Source organism: Bidens hawaiensis, unplaced genomic scaffold (genome assembly GCF_021521415.1).
Source record: "Bidens hawaiensis isolate Kalapana, Puna unplaced genomic scaffold, B.hawaiensis_p1.1 tig00026469_1, whole genome shotgun sequence".
NCBI lineage: Eukaryota > Viridiplantae > Streptophyta > Magnoliopsida > Asterales > Asteraceae > Bidens > Bidens hawaiensis.
In genome coordinates, this window is record NW_027494258.1 from 133,696 (window position 1) to 158,959 (window position 25,264).

General features: G+C 32.5%; 2 protein-coding genes across 2 annotated transcripts; one reads left to right on the forward strand and one right to left on the reverse strand.

Moving 5' to 3' along the window:
* On the forward strand, positions 1–10,014 carry LOC143573495 (uncharacterized). The gene is made up of 11 exons (XM_077058360.1): positions 1–169; positions 1,322–1,369; positions 1,486–2,278; positions 2,404–2,809; positions 5,850–6,027; positions 7,216–7,344; positions 8,265–8,401; positions 8,551–8,755; positions 8,827–9,011; positions 9,672–9,767; positions 9,857–10,014. The coding sequence occupies exons 1-11, from the start codon at positions 5–7 to the stop codon at positions 9,966–9,968; spliced, it is 2,454 nt and encodes an 817-aa protein (XP_076914475.1). The 5' UTR covers positions 1–4; the 3' UTR covers positions 9,969–10,014.
* Positions 10,015–13,549: 3,535 nt separating this feature from the next.
* Positions 13,550–18,056, reverse strand: LOC143573491 (actin-7-like). Its single transcript, XM_077058355.1, has 5 exons — positions 17,979–18,056; positions 16,877–16,946; positions 16,400–16,793; positions 15,091–15,704; positions 13,550–13,738 (listed from the first exon to the last, which is right to left on the reverse strand). The coding sequence occupies exons 2-5, from the start codon at positions 16,934–16,936 to the stop codon at positions 13,673–13,675; spliced, it is 1,134 nt and encodes a 377-aa protein (XP_076914470.1). The 5' UTR covers positions 16,937–16,946; positions 17,979–18,056; the 3' UTR covers positions 13,550–13,672.
* Between the last annotated feature and the right edge of the window lie 7,208 nt (positions 18,057–25,264).

Here is a 25,264-nt window from a genome sequence, read left to right on the forward strand (position 1 = left end):
TCCAATGGATTCCATAGACGAATCCACTACATTGGACTTCTCTATTATGCTTCCTATATGTTTCCCTTCTCAAAGTCAAAGCTATTGCATTGGTGTTCTAGAGTTTACTTTGGAACGTTGGCCTTTTTATTTGGAATATTTCCTTTTGAATATGATTGAGACACTAAAGGTATGCATGCATTTGTAGATTGTTTTTGTCTTTTTGTTTATTTTTTATAACAAAAGAACATATCAAAGGAGTTGTCTTTTCCATAACTAATTAGTTGGATGCTTATACTCATCATATCTCTAAAATTACACTTGTATGGGCGTTAACTTTTGGGGTTAATTAAGCCCATGTGAAAAATACTAAAATACCTTTCTATTTGAAAAATTAAATAATTTAGAACTAAATAATTATTAAATTAGTTAATTATTAAACAACTCAAATGAGTTGATGTGGTGTTCTTTCTCATTTTGAATAACCTTGTTGTAGTTTGGTGTTTAATGTTGTAATTGAGTGTAAACTTGGCGCATTTTTGACGACTAGTGATTTAGTAGTCTCATTATTAATAAAATTTGGCCGCCAAAAAAAGAAAAACTCAACCCCAACCAAATGATACCTGTTATCCTTATTAATTAACTAATAAATAACTCCAATGGGACCCACAAGTACATTTAAAGTTAAGCTAATTACCAAAATATGTTTAGGCCTACATTTTAGAAGTAAAAATTATGATTCAGAGTTCTTCACTAGATTCAGTGAAGGGGCTGTCGCGGTGGTGAACAGGGAAGAGTTGGGCAACGACCATGCTGCAATAATGGAGAGGGAGGTGGAGAGCAAGGCGACAATGTTGGAGATGGAGGTCTCCGACAAGGTGGCAGTGATGAAGAAGGATGTTGGGTGGGATGGTGTTATATGGTTTATGTTTTTGTAATATGGTTTATGTTTTTAAGATCATTATCATCGTACTCAGTAAATCCCACAAATAGCAAAGCTATGATGGGTCTGAGCAGGGTAAGATATAGACAACCTTGCCTCCCGGCTCGAGTTATGTTATTAAGATCTGCATGCTAATTGTTTTTATTTTACTATTTTTTTGTTTTTAATAAGCAGGTCCAACGATATTTTAATTTCCCTTTATAAACAACGCTAAAATTGTCATTTAAAGAAAAACTAATAAAAACTAACATCCTACTCCAAGAAGCATCATGTTACACTTGAGGTAACAGTGGAAAGAATATGTGGGAGGAGTGTAAATGTGTTACATATCTTTACCACAGAGAGCATCTAAGTTCTTAACTCAATTAATTTTAAGTTGTTTCCTATTTCTCTTTGCAGAAAGTTGGTCTGGATCTGTTTCGTGGAGAAAAACTTATACCACACAAGGTACCACATGCAAAGTAACTTAAAATTGTGTTTTACAGTTGTTGATATTCTTCTTCACTTCTTTGTCATAGTGGTTAGAAATTTTATGTTTGTAAATACTTTGCAATTCTAAACAGACTCTAAGTTATCTCACACCTACAAAGGACAAGATTGAAGAGGCATTAAAGATCGTTTGTGGATCACATAACTTAGCTGTAGCACAAGTTTGGGTCACTTATGAGAATAAAAATTATATGCCCTTTTCATCTTCTTTGGAGGACACTCGAACGAAGGGCTTAGTTCTCAAATTGACTGGTTGTCTTGGTCCTGTCACAAAGTTGGATATTGATGATTTTCAAAAGTACTATAGTTTGTGTGATGTAATTCCTCATGGATTTGGGGAGGAAGTTGCTGCGAAGACACTCCAAGATTATGAATCATGCTATATTTCAAAACTTTATTCCAATATGGTAGTTGATTGGGATCGCCAATGTTCTGATGTTAGTGCTCTAGCAATATGCTTGAGGAGTATTGAAACTGGTCACTTTGATTATGCATTTGAATTCATATGGATCAAACATTCAAATTATGTTATCTTTTTGGAGGCTCTACTCTTATCCTTAAAAAGGTGTTTACCAGGTTTCAAGTTTGCTTCTGGTGCAGAACTAGGTGATGAGTTCGATGTTATTGATGTTCAGACATATGCAATGGATGAACTCGATGAAACTGATGAAAGTGAAAAGTTGAAGCTTTTCCAAGGTAAGAAATCACCACCAATTGGAAAACATTGGAAAAAGGAAAGAAATCATTGGTTGTGGACAACACCTTCTGAGGTGGTGCGCTGCAAGACAACCCAAAAAGTATTGCCTCGAGAAGTCGTCGAGAAACAATTTGGAAAAACCATGAAAGAAGCTGCAAAAAACCTTCATGGTAATTTATTATAACTTTCTATTTTAAAATTACAATTTGTTAGCAATTTTAATGCCAAATGTTTCTCTTACTACACTCCATATATGAAATATTCAACAGAACTTTTTTTTTTTATTCTGTTATAGTTTCTAGATCTACACTAAAACGCAAATTGAGAAAACATGGCATCCTGGAGTGGCCAGGACCAAATTTTGTAAAGAAAAAGACAAATGATTTGTCAGCCATTATTCAAATTGACACAAATGAAGATAATAGATTATTTCAGGAACAATCAACCATCAATATAAACCAAAATATCCTGACTATAAAAGCAGAGTACGCAGATGATATGATCAAATTTAGTCTCCCTGCCTTGCAGGCAACTTTTGCTACCGTTGCGAAAGAAATTGGTACAAGGTTCAAGTTGAGTCTTGGTACTTATAAGCTCAAGTATCGTGATGAAGTTGGAGATTGGATATTATTAACATCTGACGAAGAAATGAGTTATTGTATCAGCTGTTCAAGAAAATTAGATCCAAATGAATTTCGACTGTGTGTGATGCCATCAACACAAACAATATTTGGTCCTAGTTGTTCCTATGGAATCAGTTCTACTTGATGAACGTGTCTACTATCTTTATTTATTGTAATGACTTTCTCTTTATATCTAACTAAACGCTAGAATTTGCATGTTTCATATTTAGCAACTTTCATGATTTGTCCAAAATTCTATCCGATATAAACTAGTTACAAATACGTAACAGGAATAGTTCTATCTCACCGCATCGTCGTGCCTTTGGGCGAGTATTTACGAGCGTTGGCCTTAGGTGAGGGTTTCTCCCGGATCAAAAGGCGAGTGTATCCCGATATGATGAATTTAGCCAGCAGTCCATTTAAAAGATTCGCTAATCGTTAAAAAAAATTGCATCACATTTATCATGGAATGTAACAAGACACTAAACCAGAGTTGAGTATGATTAAAAGTGGTGAATAAACACAATATATCTGGGCCTGGAAATAGTTTGAGCGTTGGTAAACTCCGGGTGTAGTATTGATGCATCGATAGTCCTTGTTGGGTGTTAATGGTGATTAGTTAAAGATTTTATTTATCAAAAAACTGGTTCAATAATTAATAGTCAATTAATTAAACGCGTTAATTAATATAAACGCAACGAAAAAATAAACAGACGATCAACACCAAACGAAACCCAATAGGATCCCGTTACAAAACAAACACGAGCATGGATATAAAAACTTAATATATCTAATATTTTTTATGAGAACCCCATTTAAAACCCATATCTATTTTTTGTATTTTTTTATTGGTGTATATGTGAGTGTAATAAGGAGAAAATTAATAAAAAGAAGAATAAATAGATATGATTTAATTGAACAATAAAAGGAACTAGGTTTTATCCTTCTTATTATGAGGGTTGTTTTACATTTTTCGTTCAAATATTTATATATTCTTGTGGATTTTAACTTTTATTTATTATAAGGAAGTTAATTATAAACTCAGAGTTTGACGATTAAATAGTTTAACAAATAAATGAGATGCTATAACTCGTTTAAAAGCTGTATGAGTTTGGTGAGAACCATGACCCACTTATTTTTTTTACTATACAATTGTTTCTTAATTATAAATAAAATCTTTTTTTATTTGGATATTAATTTTTAATATATCCATATTTTAAAGAATTTCATATCAAATATTTGGTAAAATTAATATTTAATTTAATGAGATGTTATAACCCGTTTAAGGACTATCTGGGTTTGGTGATCCTGTCTATGAATTCGGGTCAAATACATGAGAAACCTTCATTTACAAATAAAATAATCTGGTGGCTTGAGAGGAGGTTGGAGACAACCGAAGAGCTTTTAAAGATTTTCGTTTATATATATTTAAGATGAGATATAGGAAGTTTTAAAAAATGATACATGTGAGTAAGAGAGGTAGATGTGAAAATTTCTTAAAATGTAACAAGTGTTTAAACAACAAAAAGGTAATGATAACATGTGAGGTAGATGTTATTTCAAAGGTAGATGAGATTATGACAACCTTTTGGGATAGCTTTCTTGATTACGACATTGAAGATAATCTTTAGTTCGAATCCAAACCAAAAGGCTTTATTTTGAAAATCATATCCGAGCAAAAAAAAAAGTGTTTCGATTCGGGTTTTGATTCTTGTGATGGCTCCAAGAACACCCGGAGAAGCCAAGAAGTAGAGAAACTCTTTGGGATTCAAACCGCAACCACGTGGTGATACAGTAACAGAACGTAACTAGATGAGGTTGAGCCGAGGAGGATCTTCATTTCGGATCTCATCATTCTGTTCCAACTCATCCTCCAACAGGTTCGATTTCGTAATTAGCTTAAATACGTTGAGTTATATGATAGATGTAATTACGAGTAATATTATATTATATATGATTCATTGCTTCAGCTTCCGCTTCCGCTTCCAGATGATAATAAACTCTGGAAACCTCCCTTTAGTGACGGTTTACGTTCGTGCGTTAATCCTACTTCTCGGTATCAAGGTAGTGTTAGCTTATGATGCATTTAGGTTGTTAATTACTTTACTAACTGTTTTTGTGCCTTATAATAATTAATAACAAACAAAACAATAACGAAGCAAGAGGAAATAAATATGATAGGAGTAAGTTACTGATAAAATAAAGTTGTGAGGAAAGTGTAGTAGTGTTAAGTAAAAGAGCGAGAGAGACGTGAATAAGGTGGCATAAAGCTAACGAATCTGTGCGTTAAGACAAAACTAAGGCCTCGTAATAAGTTTATGTTTTCAGGTGTTCAAGGAGGGGATCGTTATATCACTTTAAGAAGCAATGGTGGACTCAATCAAATGCGTACTGGTGTCAGTATTCATTTCTCTTTTATAATACTTGTCTGTATTAAAATGCACGCATAATGTGCGAAGCACATGATGCACTGCAATTCCATGATGTGAGGATGATGCGCTCTAAATCACATGATGCATGATGTGCGCATTTCTGCGTTAAAGTGATAACCTGCATAGATTACTTGTACTCTGCCTAGACTGCTTATACACAGAGTTAAGACTTAAAAGCTTTGTGTTGGTTATATGTAAAACTTCTTTGGTGGTACTATAGCCTTTTGTAAATTTTTTATTATAATCTCTTGTTTTTTTAGTATTTAAAAGTTAACAAATTAAAAACTTAAAATATTATCTTTAACTATTTTTTTTAATAACAAACGCCTCACGCACGCATTGTTTTTTTGGTTCAAAACGCATCGGAGCGATTCGCGCATTTTAAAACCATGGTTTTAATTTATGATTCAGATTTCTTCTATGAATGTTGAAAAGAGGGTATATTTTTTTTATGATTGTAGAGCAAAAGGTACATTAGGTTCTAAGATACTGTTTTGAGTTTAGCATGATACGCTACGACTGGTATTTTGGCAGATTGCTGATATGGTAGCAATTTCCTGCATGATGAATGCGACACTAGTGATTCCTGAACTTGATAAGCGTTCATTCTGGCAAGACAAAAGTTAATCATAAGTTTTACTACAATTATGATTAATTAACATTGTATTCTAATGGTTGTTATGCAGTATATTTTCAGATATCTTTGATGAAGACTATTTCATTGATAGCTTAAAACGGGATGTTAGAATCATAAAGAAGCTTCCTTATGAGTTGGTCAATGTTCCTCGTGCAAGAAAACACTTCACCTCTTGGGGTGGTTTAGGTTATTATGAAGATATGACCAAATTATGGGCTGATTATCAGGCATGTTGTTTCCATACTTTGTTATGCTTTCTTTCTACAGTCTTTCTAAGTGACAGTGTGTCAGTGACTCAGTGTCACAGTTTCATTGCTTCAATCAATAATTTTAATTATTGATAACATCTGCTTTGAGATATGGTTTTTACATTGGCTTGTTTGGTATGACATATGAGTAGATAAAGGCGTATTCTTTTACTGGTTTAGTAATGCGAGAGAGAATACTATTATATACATGCTTATAATTGCATATTGAACATCCCTTGTTCTTACATTATCTGCTTTGGTACGACCCGCTTCGAATTGGTTTATAGGCTTCTTTGTTGAGATACTTAGCCACTTCAAGTAATGTTATTCCTTTTTTACATAACAAAATAGTAATCAATATTTCAGTTACTCTCTGCTACATATAGGTTAAGTAATTGTTAAATTTTAGATTAGGGTTTGTTTGTGTTTAGCCCACAGGCCCGAGTTAGGTGCCTTTAGGGCTTGTTTCTAGTTTCTGTTATTGAGGGTTCCCTCAACTGTAATAACACAATTCATTCAAAGATGTAGTCTAATTGCTTTTACATAAATCAAATGGAAACCCCATTAAACATCAGGAAAGTTATCCTATTTTCCTCCATTAGACATAGAGATCTGTGGCTGAAGTCAAATTTCTCAGATAATTGTATCTTGCAGCAAAAAGTAGATATATTTCTCTGATGAATTTCTTTCTTTTTCCTAGTTTATTTATTTAACCAACAGTTATTAGGTTAAATGATATAAATGGCTTCCTTGTAGTTTATATTAGTATTAGGTTTCCAAGATGCATTAGGCCTATATTTCTTACCTACCATGTCTGATTTTGCTTATGCGTCTTTTTTAGTATCTTTTGTACCTTTATGTCTTACTTTTAGTTAAGAGGATTAAGCTTTTCAATACAAGTCATTACCCATCAAAGCTAAGATAGATTGCTTAGGGAGACTACCAACCTTTGTATAGGTTTTGGCTGTTTTCTTATGCTGAGAGGCTGCATTTTTATATCTCAAATTAGGATCTTTTGAACTAGTTTCTAGATTTTCCATCCATAACCTCCAATGTAGAGGGCCAGTCTGTTGTCTTATTGATCATATGCACGTGTTCTCTTGTTATTTCTTTAGTTTGGAGATGTATTTACCTGCAATTATATATTCTTTACCCGTTGTTATGCAGGTGATTCATGTTCCAAAATCAGATTCTCGACTAGCAAACAATGATCTGCGACTAGATATCCAGAGATTGCGTTGTCATGCTCTTTATCATGCTCTGTGGTTTTCTCCTTCTATTGAAACCCTTGGCAAGGTATGTGATTCCATTCACTGATCCATTTTGGTAAATAATTTTTCCGTGCATAATCTTTAGTTACATGCATTCATTTGTTCCCTTCATCTTTATAACACACGTGTAATGAATTTTAAGTAACCTTGACTACAAAGAGTTTGGATGACAATCATGTGTAGAATATTCAAATGTATCAAGGTTAAAAACTTTCGTTTATTTTTTTAACTGAATAGCACCTTTTGTTCCTAATGCACTACATGTTAAAAACTTTCATTTTTTTAACTGAATAGCAACTTTTGTTCCTAATGCACTACATGTCATGCTTACTTTTATATTGGTAGATTTAAACTCCCGCACCTGTAAATATTTTTCAGCATATTCTTTTATTACATCATTAACTTTTGTTTATTATTCTTGATGATACTTGCCTTTAAAGACAACACAGAAACTAGAATTGGGAAGAGTTGGGTTTGCACTCATTTGTTTATGTTAGAAAACCTATTGACTAGAGGTAGAATTAAGGCATTTGAGCGTGCCTTTTTAGGCTTCCTATTGGAAAAGATCTTAGTGTAGCGTGTCTTTTTAGTATGGATCAAAACGTTAGGTTGACATGCAAACTCTTTAATCACATGTTTTTAAATAATTAATGTCTTAAGTTATGATTACAAAGGCAAATTGATTACAATGATAATCCAAATCTCAGAATAAAAGGATTTTGGAGATTGTATGCATTAACCCTCAGCCCATTCCCCTTTTAACTGTTTACTCGACCCATTATAGATAAAAAGAACCTGGGTCTTTATAAGTAAATGTGTCAAAATTGTCACACCTCCACTGATAATTGAATAAATGTGATGTCATGTATGTCAAATGTTGGTGAAGTCATGGGTGAGGATTTGCTTTATATTAGGCCCTGAGCATACATGCTGGTGAATCCGCAGAAGCTAGTTGAACGGCTCAGATCGCGCGAAGGAAGATATATTTCTCTTCACCTGAGATACGAGAAAGACATGCTGGCTTTCTCTGGTTGTACATACGGCTTGTCTGACTCGGAATCTGAAGATCTTAGATTGCTTAGGTACATGTTATCTGTTACAAATTGGAAAAAAAAACATGAGTTATTTAGATGTAATTTCTCAAAGTTGCGGACCAAACTTGCAATATGGACATACCACAGGGACCATCCAAGTAATTAACTAAAAATAACTAATTTTTGTTTTTTTTCAGAGAGAATACGAATCACTGGAAAGTAAAGAAAATCAATTCAACCGAGCAGAGAATCGCAGGGTTATGTCCGTTGACTCCAAAAGAAGTTGGAATTTTTCTTCAGGCTCTCGGTTATCCTCCTTCAACAGTTGTATATATTGCTGCTGGTGAAATTTATGCTCATCTTTCGGATCTCACGTCTCGTTTCCCAAACGTGTTATTCAAGGTTGAGAACTTTTGTCTTATCTTTTCAAGATTGATCATAATTAAGTTTATTATTTTGTAAAATGATTTCAGGAAATGATAGCAAGTGAAGAAGAGTTGAAGGTGTACTCCAATCACGCGTCGCAAACGGCTGCGCTTGATTATATTATTTCTCTAGAGAGTGATGTGTTCGTACCGACATATTCAGGTAACATGGCAAGAGCGGTTGAGGGCCATCGAAGACTATTAGGCCACCGCAAGACTATTACTCCTGACAGGTACTTTACACATTGACCTTATCATTTTCACTTTTATAAGTTGTATTGAGAGTGTAATTAAATACTACGGCATGTCAAAGCTAGGGGTGTAAATGAGCTGAGCCCGAGTCGGCTCGTTTAACTTACTCAAGGTCGAGCTTGAGATTGAGCTCGGCTCGTGAGTAGCTTTTCAAGCTTGAGCTCGACTCGTTTAACTTACTAGAGCTTGAGCTCGGCTCTTTTGTTATTTATTAATTAATTTATATACATCTGTAGTTATACTTATATATATATTTAAATTGTAACTTTTATATATAAATTATAATATGTATTATTTAGGTATATTTATCACAATAATTGTTATTATATAAATATATATTAAAGATATGAATGAAAAATTATATAAGTAATATAACTTTTATCAACTATATATGTAATTTATATTATTTAGCCAGCTCGAGCTCGATAAGTAATGCTCGGGCTTGCTTATTAAGCAAGCTTATTTTGTACGCTTGAGCTCGTTCAAACTCGGCTATAGTAGCTCACGAGCGACTTTGGCTCGTTTACACCCTCTAGTGAACGCTTTGATAACTATATTTACTAGTCAAGTTTGGAATTGGAATCAACTTTTCAAATTATGTATTAGAAAGTTGATATTTGGCTTTGGATAATACTCACCAGGAAAGGTCTTGTGGAACTCTTTGATAAGTTGGAAAATGGACAACTTAAGGAAGGAGCATCATTACAACATCTCGTGAAGCACTTGCATGAAAAAAGGTCCTTAAAACAAGTTACTTGTTTGCCAAAATAAGGGATAGTATTGTAAGTTTCAGGGGTAATCAGTCCTTTTAACTATATTTTTTCAGGCAAGGCGGTCCAAGGAAACGAGAGGGTGCACCGGATGGAATCAGAGGACGAGCGCGGTTCAAGGCCGAAGAGTCTTTTTACCAAAATCCATATCCTGAATGCATTTGCTAGTCTAAACATAGGACATGAATCAACTTGTTACTTGCATATTCTAGCAAATATTATTGTTATTTCATTTTGTATATTGTTCTTGTTTATCCTTTTATTTTAGGGTTTACCACTTATGTATTTTTTAAGTTTGAGATACAATGAGTTCTTTGGTTTTAGGAACGATACATATTTGGACATTTTGGTGAAGATAAAACTGATATGTTATACATATATTAAATTGTGGTAAAAATATTTTACAGAATTCTATCGATAGTGTCAAGAGCCAAAAGCTTACTCGAGCGGTTGGGACTAAAGAAGTTATCTTCTGAAACTTGAGGCAACCTGATGCAGTTTTGAAAGCAATCAATGGCTCGAGAGACTCATGATTAACAAAGACCATAAAACCGAACCAAAGGTTCAAGAACAATGTTCTTATAATAATAACTTAATCAAAAACTAACTTCTAAACAACCTTGGATCCCTATTTTTACTAAATATGAAAAAAGATAAACTAGGAAACGAGATAACATAAAATAATAAAATATATTAAAAATCAAAATTCAAATATGGAGATAATTCTGCATCACAACCGTAATTCGACTTTTCCATGACCAAGAAGTAATCTTCTAAAACTTGAGGTTACCATAATCTAACTTTACCACGACCATACGTATAACTAATTTCTCTTTCAAACCGTTTACGTACTTGAAACCGCAATTATCTAAAGGACCAAAATGTATGCTGGAGGTTATTTTATTTACCAACACGAAATGCTAAAGTTTCTTCTACCTATTTTTGTGGTTGATAGATGCGTATAAGCAATTTACAAGTAATTTATCTTTACTATCAATCAATTAAGAACAAATACACAGAAACGAAAGTAACTAGAAAACAATACGGCACTCCCAAAAGTAATTAGAAAACCATGGAGAAAAGAACCTGTTTACGACGGATATATTGTTTGTGACTGATAATTTTTTACCGATGAGCGTAGTGGAGCCGACCAAGAATCACAAGTTAACACCGGTTTGTAAGCTCTTCAAAACATAATATCTACTTATTACTAATAAAAGAAAATAATTCTGAACACATGGCATTCTGAGATTGATTCTCACTATCAAATTCCTACCGAAATCACTTCTGTTCTATTGATTGGGAAAAAAAATATATTGGTTCTAAATAAAGTATTGATTGTAAATTCAACATACCGTATTAATTGGTCAATTTCCATTGATTGAATTATTAATGTTATAAATTATATTATAAACATACTTAATATAAAAAAAATATTAATATATATAATAATTACGTGTCATAAATATATTTTCTTTAAAATTAAAATGTATATAAAAGAGTTTATTTTTAAAGAGCACACTAACATTTAATTTTTGAGGTCATTGGGGTGATCGCCCAATGGTAGAGACAAAAGTCTCTTGGTATCAAGGTCTTGGGTTCAAGTCCCACTATTAGCAAAGAAATTTATCTTAAAAAAAAACATTAAATTTTTGAGACATTTTTATATTGAGCAAACTATAATAATTTTGTTTACTTTTTACAAATATTTAATATTTAATAAGTCTTAAAAATCATAGACAAATGTTCCAATATTTTTATATTTAGTATAAGACTATTGTGATAGTTGAACAATAGTTTGTTTATAAGGATATCATGAAAGCTGTTCAAAAAGGAAAATCTGAAGTTTTTTTTGGTTTAGGGTTTAGTGTTTAGGTTGTGGAGTGAAAAACATTTTTGTGAAAGACTTTAACTACATCTTTCAGATCTAAAGGCCTCATTGTTTTAAATGATGCTTCAGGTGGTATTAATTCATTATTGTATACCGATGGTAGAACAACCCATTCTCGATTTAAAATTCAAATACATTTAATGATGTAAAGCGACTAGATTTGTAATAAATTTTTTACATAATATAAAGAGACTTAATTATCTTTTATTTTATTTGTATTAAATTGTTCATTGTAATTTATACATTAACTTATACCATGTAATATACGGGTTTCTAAAGCTAGTTGTTTTATATTTAGCTTTTTTCCACGCTTTTAAGCAATCTCTTCCTAAGTGTCACTCAGTACTACTTACGTGTGAGTCGACGCTGTTGAGTTTTTTGAACAACCCAAGTCAAAAGATCGTTGTCAAAGTGTTTGCAAGCTTTCTTGAACCAGAAGATGTGTCATTTGCTCCCGAACCGCATCAACGCTATAAGTCTATAAATTTCCTTCATTTTTAATTAACATTTGACCATGATTCGGTCCGTCTTTCAACACCTTGTAATATTTTAAGGCAATATGGTTTTTTTAAGTTGTTTTTGCATCTTTTGCAAAAACTTAACAACACTTGCAATGAGCCTTGTTCGGACCGCTCGATGTCTCACATAAACTAGAGTTGCACCAAATTTTCGGGTTCCTCTTTATAGGAATAGTTCGAACCACGGAATTGCTTGAAGAAGCACAACAACCGGTAGAAGATTGCAAACTTTATGAAGCCATATGAGAGAAATTTTTGGAACGTAAGCGTTTTGAAGATTTAAGGGACTAGAGAAGCATTTTTGAGTGGTAGTGTTCAACCAAAACACCCAATACATAAATTGGGATCAAAATGGTAAAGATAAAAAAAATAAAAGACATATTAAATAAACTTCAAAAAAAAGACTAGAAATGAATCCTCACTCAAAAAATGGCTGCTTCGTTCTAACGGCTACAGCTGGTTTAATCGATTTTGAAACCGGTGTGGGTTGGCAACCGGTTTGGATGCTGAGATGGGGAAACAATATATAGACTAGCGGTTTGGGTCGAGGCGAAATCAGTTTTAGAAGTGGAATAGGGTCAAGTTACAGACCATTTTACTATTTTAGTAATCCAAACCGGTTTTTTAAACCCCTCTAACCTAGTATTTAATATACAACCTGGTACCTAATTAAATCAAGCATTACCTGAAGAGGTTCAAAACAAAACAAAGAGGCTCATCATTAGGGATGCAAACCAACCGAGCCACTCACAAGTTACTTAAGATCGGATTGATAAAATCTCAAAACAAGCCGAGCCTGAGTCTCAAATAAAATTCGTTTAGTTGTGGAGTCTAAGCTCAAGCCTTGTATGGGAAATTCGTTTAGTTGTGGAGTCTAAGCTCAAGCCTTGTATGGGAAAATCGTTTAGGCTTGTGGAGCCTTACCAAGACCAATGCATTTTAAAGTTCAAACTCACTTGGACTTCTGTGCTTTAGTTTCAGATTGCATAGCCAAACTCACAGGCTTTGGGTCATTTAGGTACAGCACACGAGTTCGAGCTAAGCTTAGGCTCATTCAGTTTTCTCAAAATATATAAAAATAATTAAAAATGTATTTGAACTGAAACAATAAGCGCGTCGACCTCAACCTAAAAAAGTTATTCACAGCCAAGTTCAGCTTTAGAAAAAGAGCCCAGATGAACTTAAGAAGGCAGTTAATGAATCAATACAAACCCATGAGTTTTAAAACTTAAAATAAAACATTACCATAAAGCAGCAAAATTAAGTGAAACAATGTGTAACTATAAAACACAACCATATGGCAAACAAGTGTTCATTCTCTTGTTCGTTAACAACTTCACACATAATACCCACGTCTTTACATGAAACATAACACCAAAAATAGATAAAGAATATCAAACAAAAACAAACAAACACGAAAACATACTAAATAGATGGTAACCAAAACCAACTACAAAACATGCTTAAAAGCATTTCCTGTGAACGATAGATGGACCAGACTCGTCGTATTCACCCTTGGATATCCACATCTGATCAAATCAACAACAAAAAAAGAACCAAACATATCAGTTGATGTTTTCCACACAAGATAAGGGCGTGAAAAATCAATTTCTTGTATCATAATGATAATTAATTCTGTAAACGAACCGAAGCTCAAGACTAGATAATATATACACAAAACGCAATAAGAAAATGTATATAAACTACCAAGCGACCCCGAATTTCACTTATAGAGAGCTCAAGCTGGCTCACGAGCTTAAACAACCAAATTCTTTATACAATTTTTATGTAATATATATTTATATAATAATTATTATTATGCATAAAATTACGATAAGTTAACTAAATAATATATACACAAAAAGCAATAATAAATGTATATAAACTAATTATTATTAATAAATATTAAGCGAGCCTGATCTTCACTTATCAAGCAATAGCTGACGAGCGTAAACAAGCTTGCTATTTATAAAATCTGTATTAAATATATGGAATATATATTTACATAATAGCAGTTATGTATAAAACTAGGGAAATTTCTAAATGTCCTTTCCTTGGAGAGAGATTCCATAAATGACCCCATAAATTATTAAAGTTTCCACAAATGTCATATTAAAACATGTCTTTGACGACATGCTTGCCTCCAAACACGTCTTTGACAACCTGTTTGCCTCCAAACATGTTGTTCGCGACATCGTTGGCCTCTTATTTGATTTTTTCAATATTATATTATTATAATGGAATTTTAATCATATTTGGTTTTTCTTTTATAACTTAAAAATATAAAATTTACAATATGAATATACCATTGAGATGTGCTTCCTTTTATCTGCATGTTTAATAATAACTGACCCGCCTTGATTTTATGCAGAATTTATGTACGTGGATTAAAAAAATAAGCACTTCTCAACGGTATATTAAAAACTACATAAAACATTATATTTTAATAGTTATAAAATAAAAAACAAATATGGGTAAAATTTAATTAAAATAATATAATATTAAAAAAACAAATAAGAGGCCAAACAGGTCGTGTACGACCTGTGTTTGGAGGCAAACACGTCGTCAAAGACGTGTTTTAATGGCCCATTTCTGAAAACTTTTAACTTACGAGGACATTTATGGAACATCTCTTCAAAGAAAGGACATTTTGGGAATTTTCCCATAAAATTATGACCAAAATAATAAAATAATATGCATTAGCTATACATAAAAGTTATAATAAAAAATTTACAAACCTAGCACTTATCACGTGTTTTTATTATATTATCTTATAATAATAATAATAATAACAACAATAATAATAATAAATTATAATAATAATTATTATATTCACGTATATTATAAATATAACAAATTATCACTTAAAGACTTCATTTACCTGTTGGAAAGTGCTGAGAGACGCGAGAATTGACCCACCGATCCAAACACTATATTTCCTTTCCGGCGGAGCCACCACCTTAATCTTCATGCTACTAGGTGCAAGCGCGGTAATTTCCTTACTCATCCGGTCAGCAATACCCGGAAACATTGTTGACCCGCCACTAAGCACAATGTTGCCATACAAATCCTTCCTAATATCCACATCACACTTCATAATTGAGTTATAAGTCGTCTCATGAATACCCGCAGCTTCCATTCCAATCAAAGACGGTTGGAACAAAACCTCGGGGCAGCGGAATCTTTCTGCACCAATAGTAATAACCTGCCCGTCGGGCAGTTCATAATTCTTTTCAACTGATGAGCTGCTTTTAGCAGTTTCAAGCTCTTGTTCATAGTCAAGGGCCACGTATGCAAGTTTTTCTTTCATGTCACGCACGATTTCCCGTTCGGCGGTTGTGGTGAACATGTAACCTCGTTCAGTTAAGATTTTCATTAACGAGTCGGTTAGGTCACGTCCCGCAAGATCGAGACGGAGGATGGCGTGTGGAAGCGCGTATCCTTCGTAGATTGGGACCGTGTGTGACACTCCGTCACCAGAATCCAACACAATACCTGTAATAATATATATCGTTAAATAATGTAAAAGTAAAAGTAAAGTAAATTAGGGGTGTTCATAAACGAACAAAACTGACCGAACCAAAGAAAGTCAAGCGGTTTGAAACGCGCAAGATCCGGTGCACGGTTTGGTTTTTACACATTTGACGGTTTACTGTTTGAAAATTTGAACAGGTGATTTAACATTTTATATTTCATTTTTTTAGGAATATAAAGTTATGCATACACATTATATTCATGAGCTGATGAGCAATCCATATCATTTTTTAAAAATTAATACCAAACTATGCTTTTTCTAAAATATTTTTTTGTCTAAAACTGGCAAAACTGAGCCGTCAAACTGTAAAAACCAGCCGTTTTAACATTTATTATTATTTTTTTTAATTTAGGAATATAAAGTTATGCATATTCATGAACAATCCTTATCATTTTTTTTTAATTTAATACAAAACTATGTTTTAATTAAAAAAATGCCATATTTTGGTCTAGAACCAGCAAAACTGAACCTTCAAACCATAAAACTACAAAAATCAACCGACTCTTCCAACCCAATCAACCCGATCCCATAACCGTTGTTACTGGTCCAACACTAAATTTTCGTCAAAAGCGACCGAACCACAACGTGAACACCCTAAACTAGACAAGTAAGGTACAAACTACAAACAATATCAATGAGAGAGAAAATAACTAACCAGTTGTTCGACCACTAGCGTACAAAGAAAGCACCGCCTGAATAGCAACATACATAGCAGGAACATTAAACGTCTCAAACATGATTTGAGTCATCTTCTCTCTATTCGCCTTAGGATTCAGCGGGGCCTCGGTTAAAAGCACGGGGTGCTCTTCAGGAGCAACACGAAGCTCATTATAAAACGTGTGATGCCAAATCTTTTCCATATCATCCCAGTTGCTCACAATACCGTGCTCAATAGGATACTTCAAGGTCAAGATACCTCTTTTGGATTGAGCTTCATCTCCTACATATGCATCCTTTTGTCCCATACCTACCATAACCCCCGTGTGGCGGGGCCTACCTACAATACTTGGAAAAACCGCCCTCGGAGCATCATCACCCGCAAATCCAGCCTGTAAAGTGTATCAAAGAATATATAAATTAGAAACTATTAGTACTAGATTACTAGTACTAGTATTGGTATTAGTATACTAACCTTCACCATTCCAGTTCCATTGTCACAAACAAGGGGCTGAATATCATCTGCGTCGGCCATTTTTATATATCTGTCACATAAACATGACGTATATAAATGTTAGTTCTATAGTTTTCCCACCACCTTGTGTTATCAATATCTTGGTTTTAAAAAGTGTGTTGTGCTCCGAAGTGTTTTGATCTCAATAGCTGATTTGCGCAAAGCGCGCATATCACGTATGTGAGGTTTTCTTTACTAAAATATAACAAAAAACTATTTATAGATAATGTTTGAACTTATTAACTTTTAAACACTAAAATATAAGATATCATCATCATATCTAGTCAAACTTGTCCAATGAATGATCTAATTTGTTCAAATACTCAACCCATCAGTCAATCAATGGTCAGATTTGTTCAATCATATTTGAAAAACTCGAACCTATTGCAATCAACTGTCCAATTTCTTCAAATACTGGTCAACTGCATAAGGCGCCACATCACACATAAGATCACATCAGACCACATCATTGGATGCGCACATTTTAAAAACAAGATCAGTAGTTTACTGCTATTATTTTTATTGCTTCTTGGTCTAGTGGCTGTTTTAATTCCTCATTTCCTTGTGCTACACTTATGTTATATCTGAATACTATAGTTCATATACATGCTATGATTAAAGAAATATTTTGCAATCATATTAATTTTGAACAGTTTTCTACTCTATCACACAAACAGATCAACAGTATCAGCTACAAACGCTATATTTCAATTTTCAAGTACCAAAACTTCATCAAAGTTAGCAAGCTAGCATTCCAGACTACATAACTGACTGATTTCACAATCAACACGCTAGACATTTTCCTACCAACTCATCAATCAACAGTAACACTACACAGATCTCAACAGATCTACTCAGCAAAAACCGTGAAATCAGCATGCAGTTGACACAGATCAGTACCTACTCAAAATAAGTGTAATCGATCCAAAAAAGCATCAATAATCAGCAGATCTACGTTCTTCAAATCACAAGCATCTCATCAATCAAACTAACTACACTAATTAAACCTAAATCACTGAAAAGAAGAAAACAGTTAGAAACGAAGATGACGAGTGGAATTAACCTTTAGTTTGAGATCGGAGAGGAAGAAGCAAGCTCCGATGGCCGGGAACTGAAACCCTAGGTCTGGTGACGAGAGGAATTGGGGGAAATGAAATAAGAAACGAGAGGACGGATGTATTAATTAATATTATTTGAAAAATGGAAGAGTAGTGTAGGAATGATGCCGACCACGAGGAAAGATGATGATGTTGATGATTATGATAAGATGAGCTGGCGTTGCGTTGACAGCCTTTCTTTCGGCATGCTATTGTTATATTTACGACTATTGTCCGTCTAATTTGACTTCTGTGACTTGGAAATACAAATTTTATTTTGTTACTCGTTTTTTACTCTATGTTAGGTGACCGGTCTCGATGTCTAAATCGTCTCAGACTCTCTGTAAACCAGTTGAATTTTGACTAATTTCAAGTTATTAGCTATTTGAGGCTTTTATAAGATATGGAATTATATTTTATGAATATTTTGTTACTATCAACCAAATGTACATTCAATTTGGTAAGTAAATACAGAAATTGCACAATAAATGAAAACACAACTTTTTTTTATTATATATTGTTTGGAATGTTAGAAATACATGGTATGTATAATATTTTACTTTTCATCGTAACCTATTTTGTTGTAGTTGAGTTTGATTTTAACTATTTCTTAGTAGCGTTAAAGGTGTTATTAATAGTCAAACAACAAACTCTTATGTTGAGAATATTTGCAAACTGTTATTGCGTTTATAATTTAACAAGTGGTTTTAGAAATATTGATATCTGTTATAAATATATAATATTATGGTTATCAACACCTAATATAGATTAGCTTCCTCTCCAAGTTTTTCAATCCTATATATACATCTTATTGAATCTTATTGTATGGCACACCTAATGAATGAAATCTCCATCTTTCTCCCTACATCTCTTTCTCACATGTTTAGCTATTAGGCTTGTTTTACAACACGTTATCAGCACGAGTTGCTTTTGAAGTCGAATCACATCAGCATGAGGTAAGAATTGTCTACTAGTTAACTTTAGTTGTTCTTTATTCTCTCAAACATAAGCCCTATTGTGATTTATAAAATTTTGGGTTAAATTGGTTCATATATAATATTCTTATATGTAAAATTATGAATTACGAATTTGATTTGTTCATATAATAATGGATCTAAGCTTTTAATCGGGAATCTGTAGCCATTATATATGCTCTTCGTTTAAATTCTTTCTACACCCCTATATTAATTGTTTTATTTTAATTTTATGATTTATTAACTATACAGCTAAAAGAAATAGTAATTTATACTATATGTGTAGGAAGAGGAAGGATTATTTAAAGATTTTAGTATTTTATTATAGGATATTTATTTATATTTTATTAATGAGGAGATAAACTCAAAAAGGATTTCGGTGTTTGATATGCGTATGGTTTTATTTTTTCTCTTGAAGAATACGTTTTTCTTTTAAGAATTAATATCACATATTAATTAATATGGTAATTATATAAGTTCCGATGTTACGTTTAACTATTTGATTTGATTTCAATAAATAAAATAATTGAACTAACATACCTCTCAAATGGGCTAAATATTTAAATAATTATTAAATTCTTTTTATAATAACTCGTTTTATTGTGTTCAAATAATTACAGTTAATAAATAATCATATTATTTAGTTATTTATTTTCTATGATGTGAAAAAAAAATGTGGTACTTATTTTAGGAAGTGAATTTTGTACAAACTAAAAGATGTTATACCTTATTATGTTTTAGTTGCATACAATAATTAAATGTATTGTTGATATTTTCATATTACGACTCATATATATCTCTTCTATGCAATATCAAGATAAACATGTTTTTTATGTAACCTTGGTCTAATTATTATGCGGTATTAAGTGTGGGCTTTTATTTATGAAAAACTATTAGTTTGTTTTCACTAAACCATAGACAAGATCATTGATGAGGTATGCGAAAATTCCAATATGTTAAAGATTAATTTTGACTAGACCAATCAATGTGATTGCTTCTGAATTGAATTTAATATGAATTTAAATTTGATTGTTTATCGGTTAGTTACATGAAAATTTTCAATGTATATATTAATAGGGCATGTGATTATTACTTGTTTATATCTATATGTGCATACATATCGGAAAATGCTTATCTACATAGACTATATACACAAATTGTTATTTTTCAGTTTTTTCAATCATTTTATTTTATGAAAGTGTGGACCAACTTTTGTATCCACATGATTTCGTAAAAAAAAAAAATTAGTTTAAGATTCTAGTATGAATTGAATTCTATAGGCATGCATATATACGTATATTCATTAGCTTGAATCACACTTTGTAATTATTTTCCTGGATTTAAACTCATGTTATTAAGATGCTTAATTTATTATTGGAATATAGCCTATTTTACCATCTTACATTTATGCACACATATATAGTATCGGATGAAGCAAATAAAATATCAAGTTATATGTTTTATTATCAATCTCATAAAAAAACAAATATGTTTCGATACGACACCTAAGGTGTCATACTCTCTAAATCCCATTATTGAAGGTTATAAATATTAGCCTTATATGGTCATGTATATAGTTCTCATACACTGTTATGTGAAGAGAATATTACTTATGAGAAAGAATTAGTTAAGGCAATGTTTATTGTCACGTCTTCATTATGCTCTTAAAGTAGCAATGTTATTAAAAGATATGAAGTGCTTGAGATAACTTCATATGAAAGTAATACTTCCATTAAACTTGTTTGGTTTTACTCCATTCCATAAAGTGAACGTGATAATATTAATTGTCGTAAAGATAGTGATCTCGACCATAATTGAGCATATTGTAATTATGGTCATGTTAGTGAGATCGATGATGGTCATGTTAATAATGAGACCGACCATTAGAATTTTAATGATATTGATGTTTACAATGAGGTTGACCACTAGGAGTGGAAAGAGATTGATCATATATGAGAACAAAATATGAAAATACAAAAAATGTAACATGATTGTCTGAAATGATAATACACTGTTCTCTTATATTTTTTTTGTATTGTGTTAAATAAGTGTAACACATATACGATCATAAACCTGAAGTTTATGAATCATGATTATCTAATGGCATGACCGGTTAGACCACACCGAGTCAATGATATGAAATTTTTTGAAGAACCAAAAAATTCTTCCTCATAATTATACATGTCATATTGCTCTCAAGAAAAATTATTTATTTACCAACTAAAGAAGGGTGTGAATCCCTAAATGTTAAGGAATGAGAAAAGGATACGCGTATCCTAACATGATACCATTTAATGTTTTAAAATCGATGCATCGTCTAAATGGTTATCAATTTCACAACATGAAGTTTGTGTGATTTGTGCTTAGCTAATGAGATAGCAAGCACAATATTCTAGATTTTCATATTTATTTTGGTAAATCACTATTAATAGACGAATTGATTTTGTTGAGACGATCATCAAACGTCTACAATTGGTTGCAACGTCAATGATCATGAGAGCAAAAGTTCATGTTTTATTTGGGTATTTATATTTGATATGCACTCACATCAAGCCAACAAGTTGTGATACTTCCTCCCCATCGCAATTGGTTTCGGTCAGTAACCAAGTATTTCTCATCTAATATTTCGTGTGTGTTATATATTGAAAGTAATCCATCACAAGACACAAAGATGAGACCACAAAGGAAGTGGGGAATTTATGTCGGTATTAAATATTACCTATGATTAAATACTTAAGCCATTAATGAGATATTTGTTTATAGCTTATTGGTTTTCACTTTAGTGAATCAGCATTCCTAACATTAGGGGGGATATAAAGCAGTTAGAAAACGAAATTAGTTTGAATTATCATTGATCCTCCAACTAAATTATATGAACTAAAAGTTCAAAGAATAGTTCATGTATAAAGATTAACGAATCAATTACCATACGATTCACTGATCAAAACAAAGTGTCTAGCTAAGACACCTATAACAACTGCTTATGCTCCAATTAATATAAAACATCCTGGAAGGACAACCATACATTGGTAATGACTAGTGAGTCTAAGGCACGCCTGAAGCGTGGTAGACTAGTCAATTCCAAGAATAATGATTCCTCGGAAATTGGAGCAAGTAATATAGATGGTCAAGTCGAGGTATAGTAAAAAGGTCTCTTGAGAGACGTTAGACATGATGGTTATTGAAAAAACCTCAGGCACGTGAAAACAAAGAGCTCTCAGTAAATTGTATTTTATCATGTCTACAAGATATATAGAATCGAAATAAAGTCGACGTTGTTATAAATTTGTATATGTGATTTAAAATCTGCCTATGAAAAATGATCAGCCAAACTGGAAAGACGCAAATAAAGGCAGAGTTGAATTCTCTAAATAACGGAAAGTTTTTTGGACCAACAGTCCGTACAACTAAAGTTGTAAAATGTGTTATACAAACGGCCGGATCTTTTATTTGAGTTATGAAAATTCAATTAAGTGATATAAGGCAAAATTGGTGGTACAAGGATTTTGCAAAGATCCATGAATGATTTTGAGGAGACACATTCTCCAATGGTGGAAGCAATGACTTTCTGATACCTAAATAGTCTGGTAATACGAAGAGAGAATTGATATGCGTCTAATAAATATCGTGATTCAGTTGATACTGAAAGTTTACATGAAAGTCTATTAAGGATTTGAATTATCAAATTATGTCAATTATGTTCTCGAGAACACTATGACTCATGTTGTATACAGATTCATATTTGAATACGTTATGATTATTTTATATGTTAAATATAGTTGGAACTTCTGAAGAGTTCCTAACACGTGAATGCTTAAAAGGTTAATTCAAACATCTTAAGGATGTAATTCTTGTGCATCAATAAGCATACATAGAAGAAATTGTACCTAATGATTATCGTATCTTAATAAACAAAGAATGGTACAATATGGGTTTTGATATATGATATATAAGTCAAATGAGCAAGTTCATGTAGCAAAACTCATGAGGAGTGAATGCACATCAATAATTGGTTAAGGTGGAAATAATTTTGTGATGGATTGAAAATGCCTAAGTATAGGCATGAAAGCACCAATAAATTTTCTACAAGGTTAAGATATTGCATATGGACTAAATAGTCAGATTCAGTGTGGCACGTACAATCAGGAAATATTTTGATAAGGAGGGAGATAAGTTGGAAGTAATTAGTCATACTTTTATCAAAATTTTACTCTTAAAAGTTCATATAATCACAGTTTACCGTGATGATGTACACATCATCGAGAAACACTGCAAAACTTTTAGAAGGAGAATTTTGAAATACCTTGACATGATGTGATTATTACTCGACCTGTAGTTCGAGTATATGTGTAATTATATGTTTATCAGTCCAAAGTACATCTAAAATATGTTGAGACATTTTACCAAAGACAAGATTCATTCTTTGAGTACGTTAAAGGATATCCAACAATTCACTCTACTATCATTTCCTATCTGAATATGAACTATTATTAGTTTGGAAATGCCACAATTAAATGCATAAGTGCATTATATCGTATTGTTAGCTATATATTTTCTTTATTTATATTTATCGGCATGTGTCTAGCTAGGTGATATCGGAATGGGTTGAAACATATATTTCAGATATGAAAGATATGTGTTTATATTTTACTAACCCATCAAAACAAGTTTTGCTGGTCATGCACAGAAACACAACAGGGTATCAATACAATAGTATATGGTTACGAGATGACACAACAGAAGTTTGCACGTGAAGATCATGCAACATTGTTCAACTTAACAATTCGCATGTCAAGGGACGAAGGCACAAATGATTGAGTACAAAATTTTTGAAGCTTTCACAGAAGATCGATATTTACCATTTTAACGGATATATAAATCAGGGGGAGACAATACGCGCTACACTCCTTTTCCCTTAGCTATGGTTTTGTCCCACTAGGTTTTCCTAGCAAGGTTTTTAACGAGGCAACATCTCCAAGCGTATTAAGTTGATAACCAAGGGGGATTGTTATAAATATATTAATATTATGGTTATCAACACCTAATATAGATTAGCTTCCTCTCCAAGTTTTTCAATCCTATATATATATCTTATTGTATCTTATTGTATGGCACACATAATGAATGAAATCTCCATCTTTCTCCCTACATCTCTTTCTCACATGTTTGGCTATTAGGCTTGTTTTACAACAATATCGTAATAAAGTTTGAATTTATTGCATGTTTTATTAAAAGGAATATGCGTGATGGAATTATCATGTTTTGAACTTTTAGTGTAAGATCCCTTCATTGTTTGTGTTCTCAGTTAGGAATGTTCTTGAGTTCCATTTGAATGTGGGGTTAACGGCTGGGAAAAGGAAGTGTTCCACGGTTAGGTGGTTATCGCTTGTTGGAGATTGTGGAAGGCGAGAAACGAAACACCCTTTGAAGGCAAAGAGATTGATACCGGCAATAATTTTAGTAATATAAAGTCTCTGGGTTTTCTTTTATTCAAAAATAGATCCAATTGTAAGTCTTTAGATTGGTCTAATTGGACAAAGTTTCGTTTGACGTAAGTTGTTGTCAGTTTCTTCCGGCTTGTGGAGGGTGCCTTTGGGCTTTGGCTCCGGCCTTGTTTATAGAAGTTTAATGTTTTTGGGGGAAAAAAAAGAAATCATTATCCTTTTTATTTGTACAAATATATTTTTGACAAAGGTGTAACTCTCATTGTGTACTATATTGTTAACATCAATCGCTAAATTATTAAGGTTAATGGAACTTTTATACATTCTCAACCAAGCAATAATCAAGAACATATGAACACCAACAAATGTTCAAGATAAAATGTTGAAAATGTAGCAACTATTATAAATTGTTAGCATTGAAGTGTTGCCATCATTGTGACAAACTCCGAATTTAAGGATAATGTCCATCAATTTGTATTATGTGTGTTAAAGTCATTTACAGGGACTATTAAGCCTATTTTAGCTCAATTGTATATTTGTTTTACTATTTTAGCTAAAATTTATATATTAACTAGTATTTACACCCCCGTATTACGGCGGAGGTGTAAAACCGTGTATTTACATATCTACTCCACTCGAAAGCATGAAGTTACCACCACCACTGCCTTCGTTTTCCATCCACTCTCATATAGCCAGCAACTAACGTTAACCATTAAGAAAACTAAACAAAAAACAGACGTAAAAACGTTAAACCACACACGCTCATTGCATCGTGTTAACACACAAAAATTAGATCGAAACATAACATATAGAAAAAAATAACAAAGGGGCTGT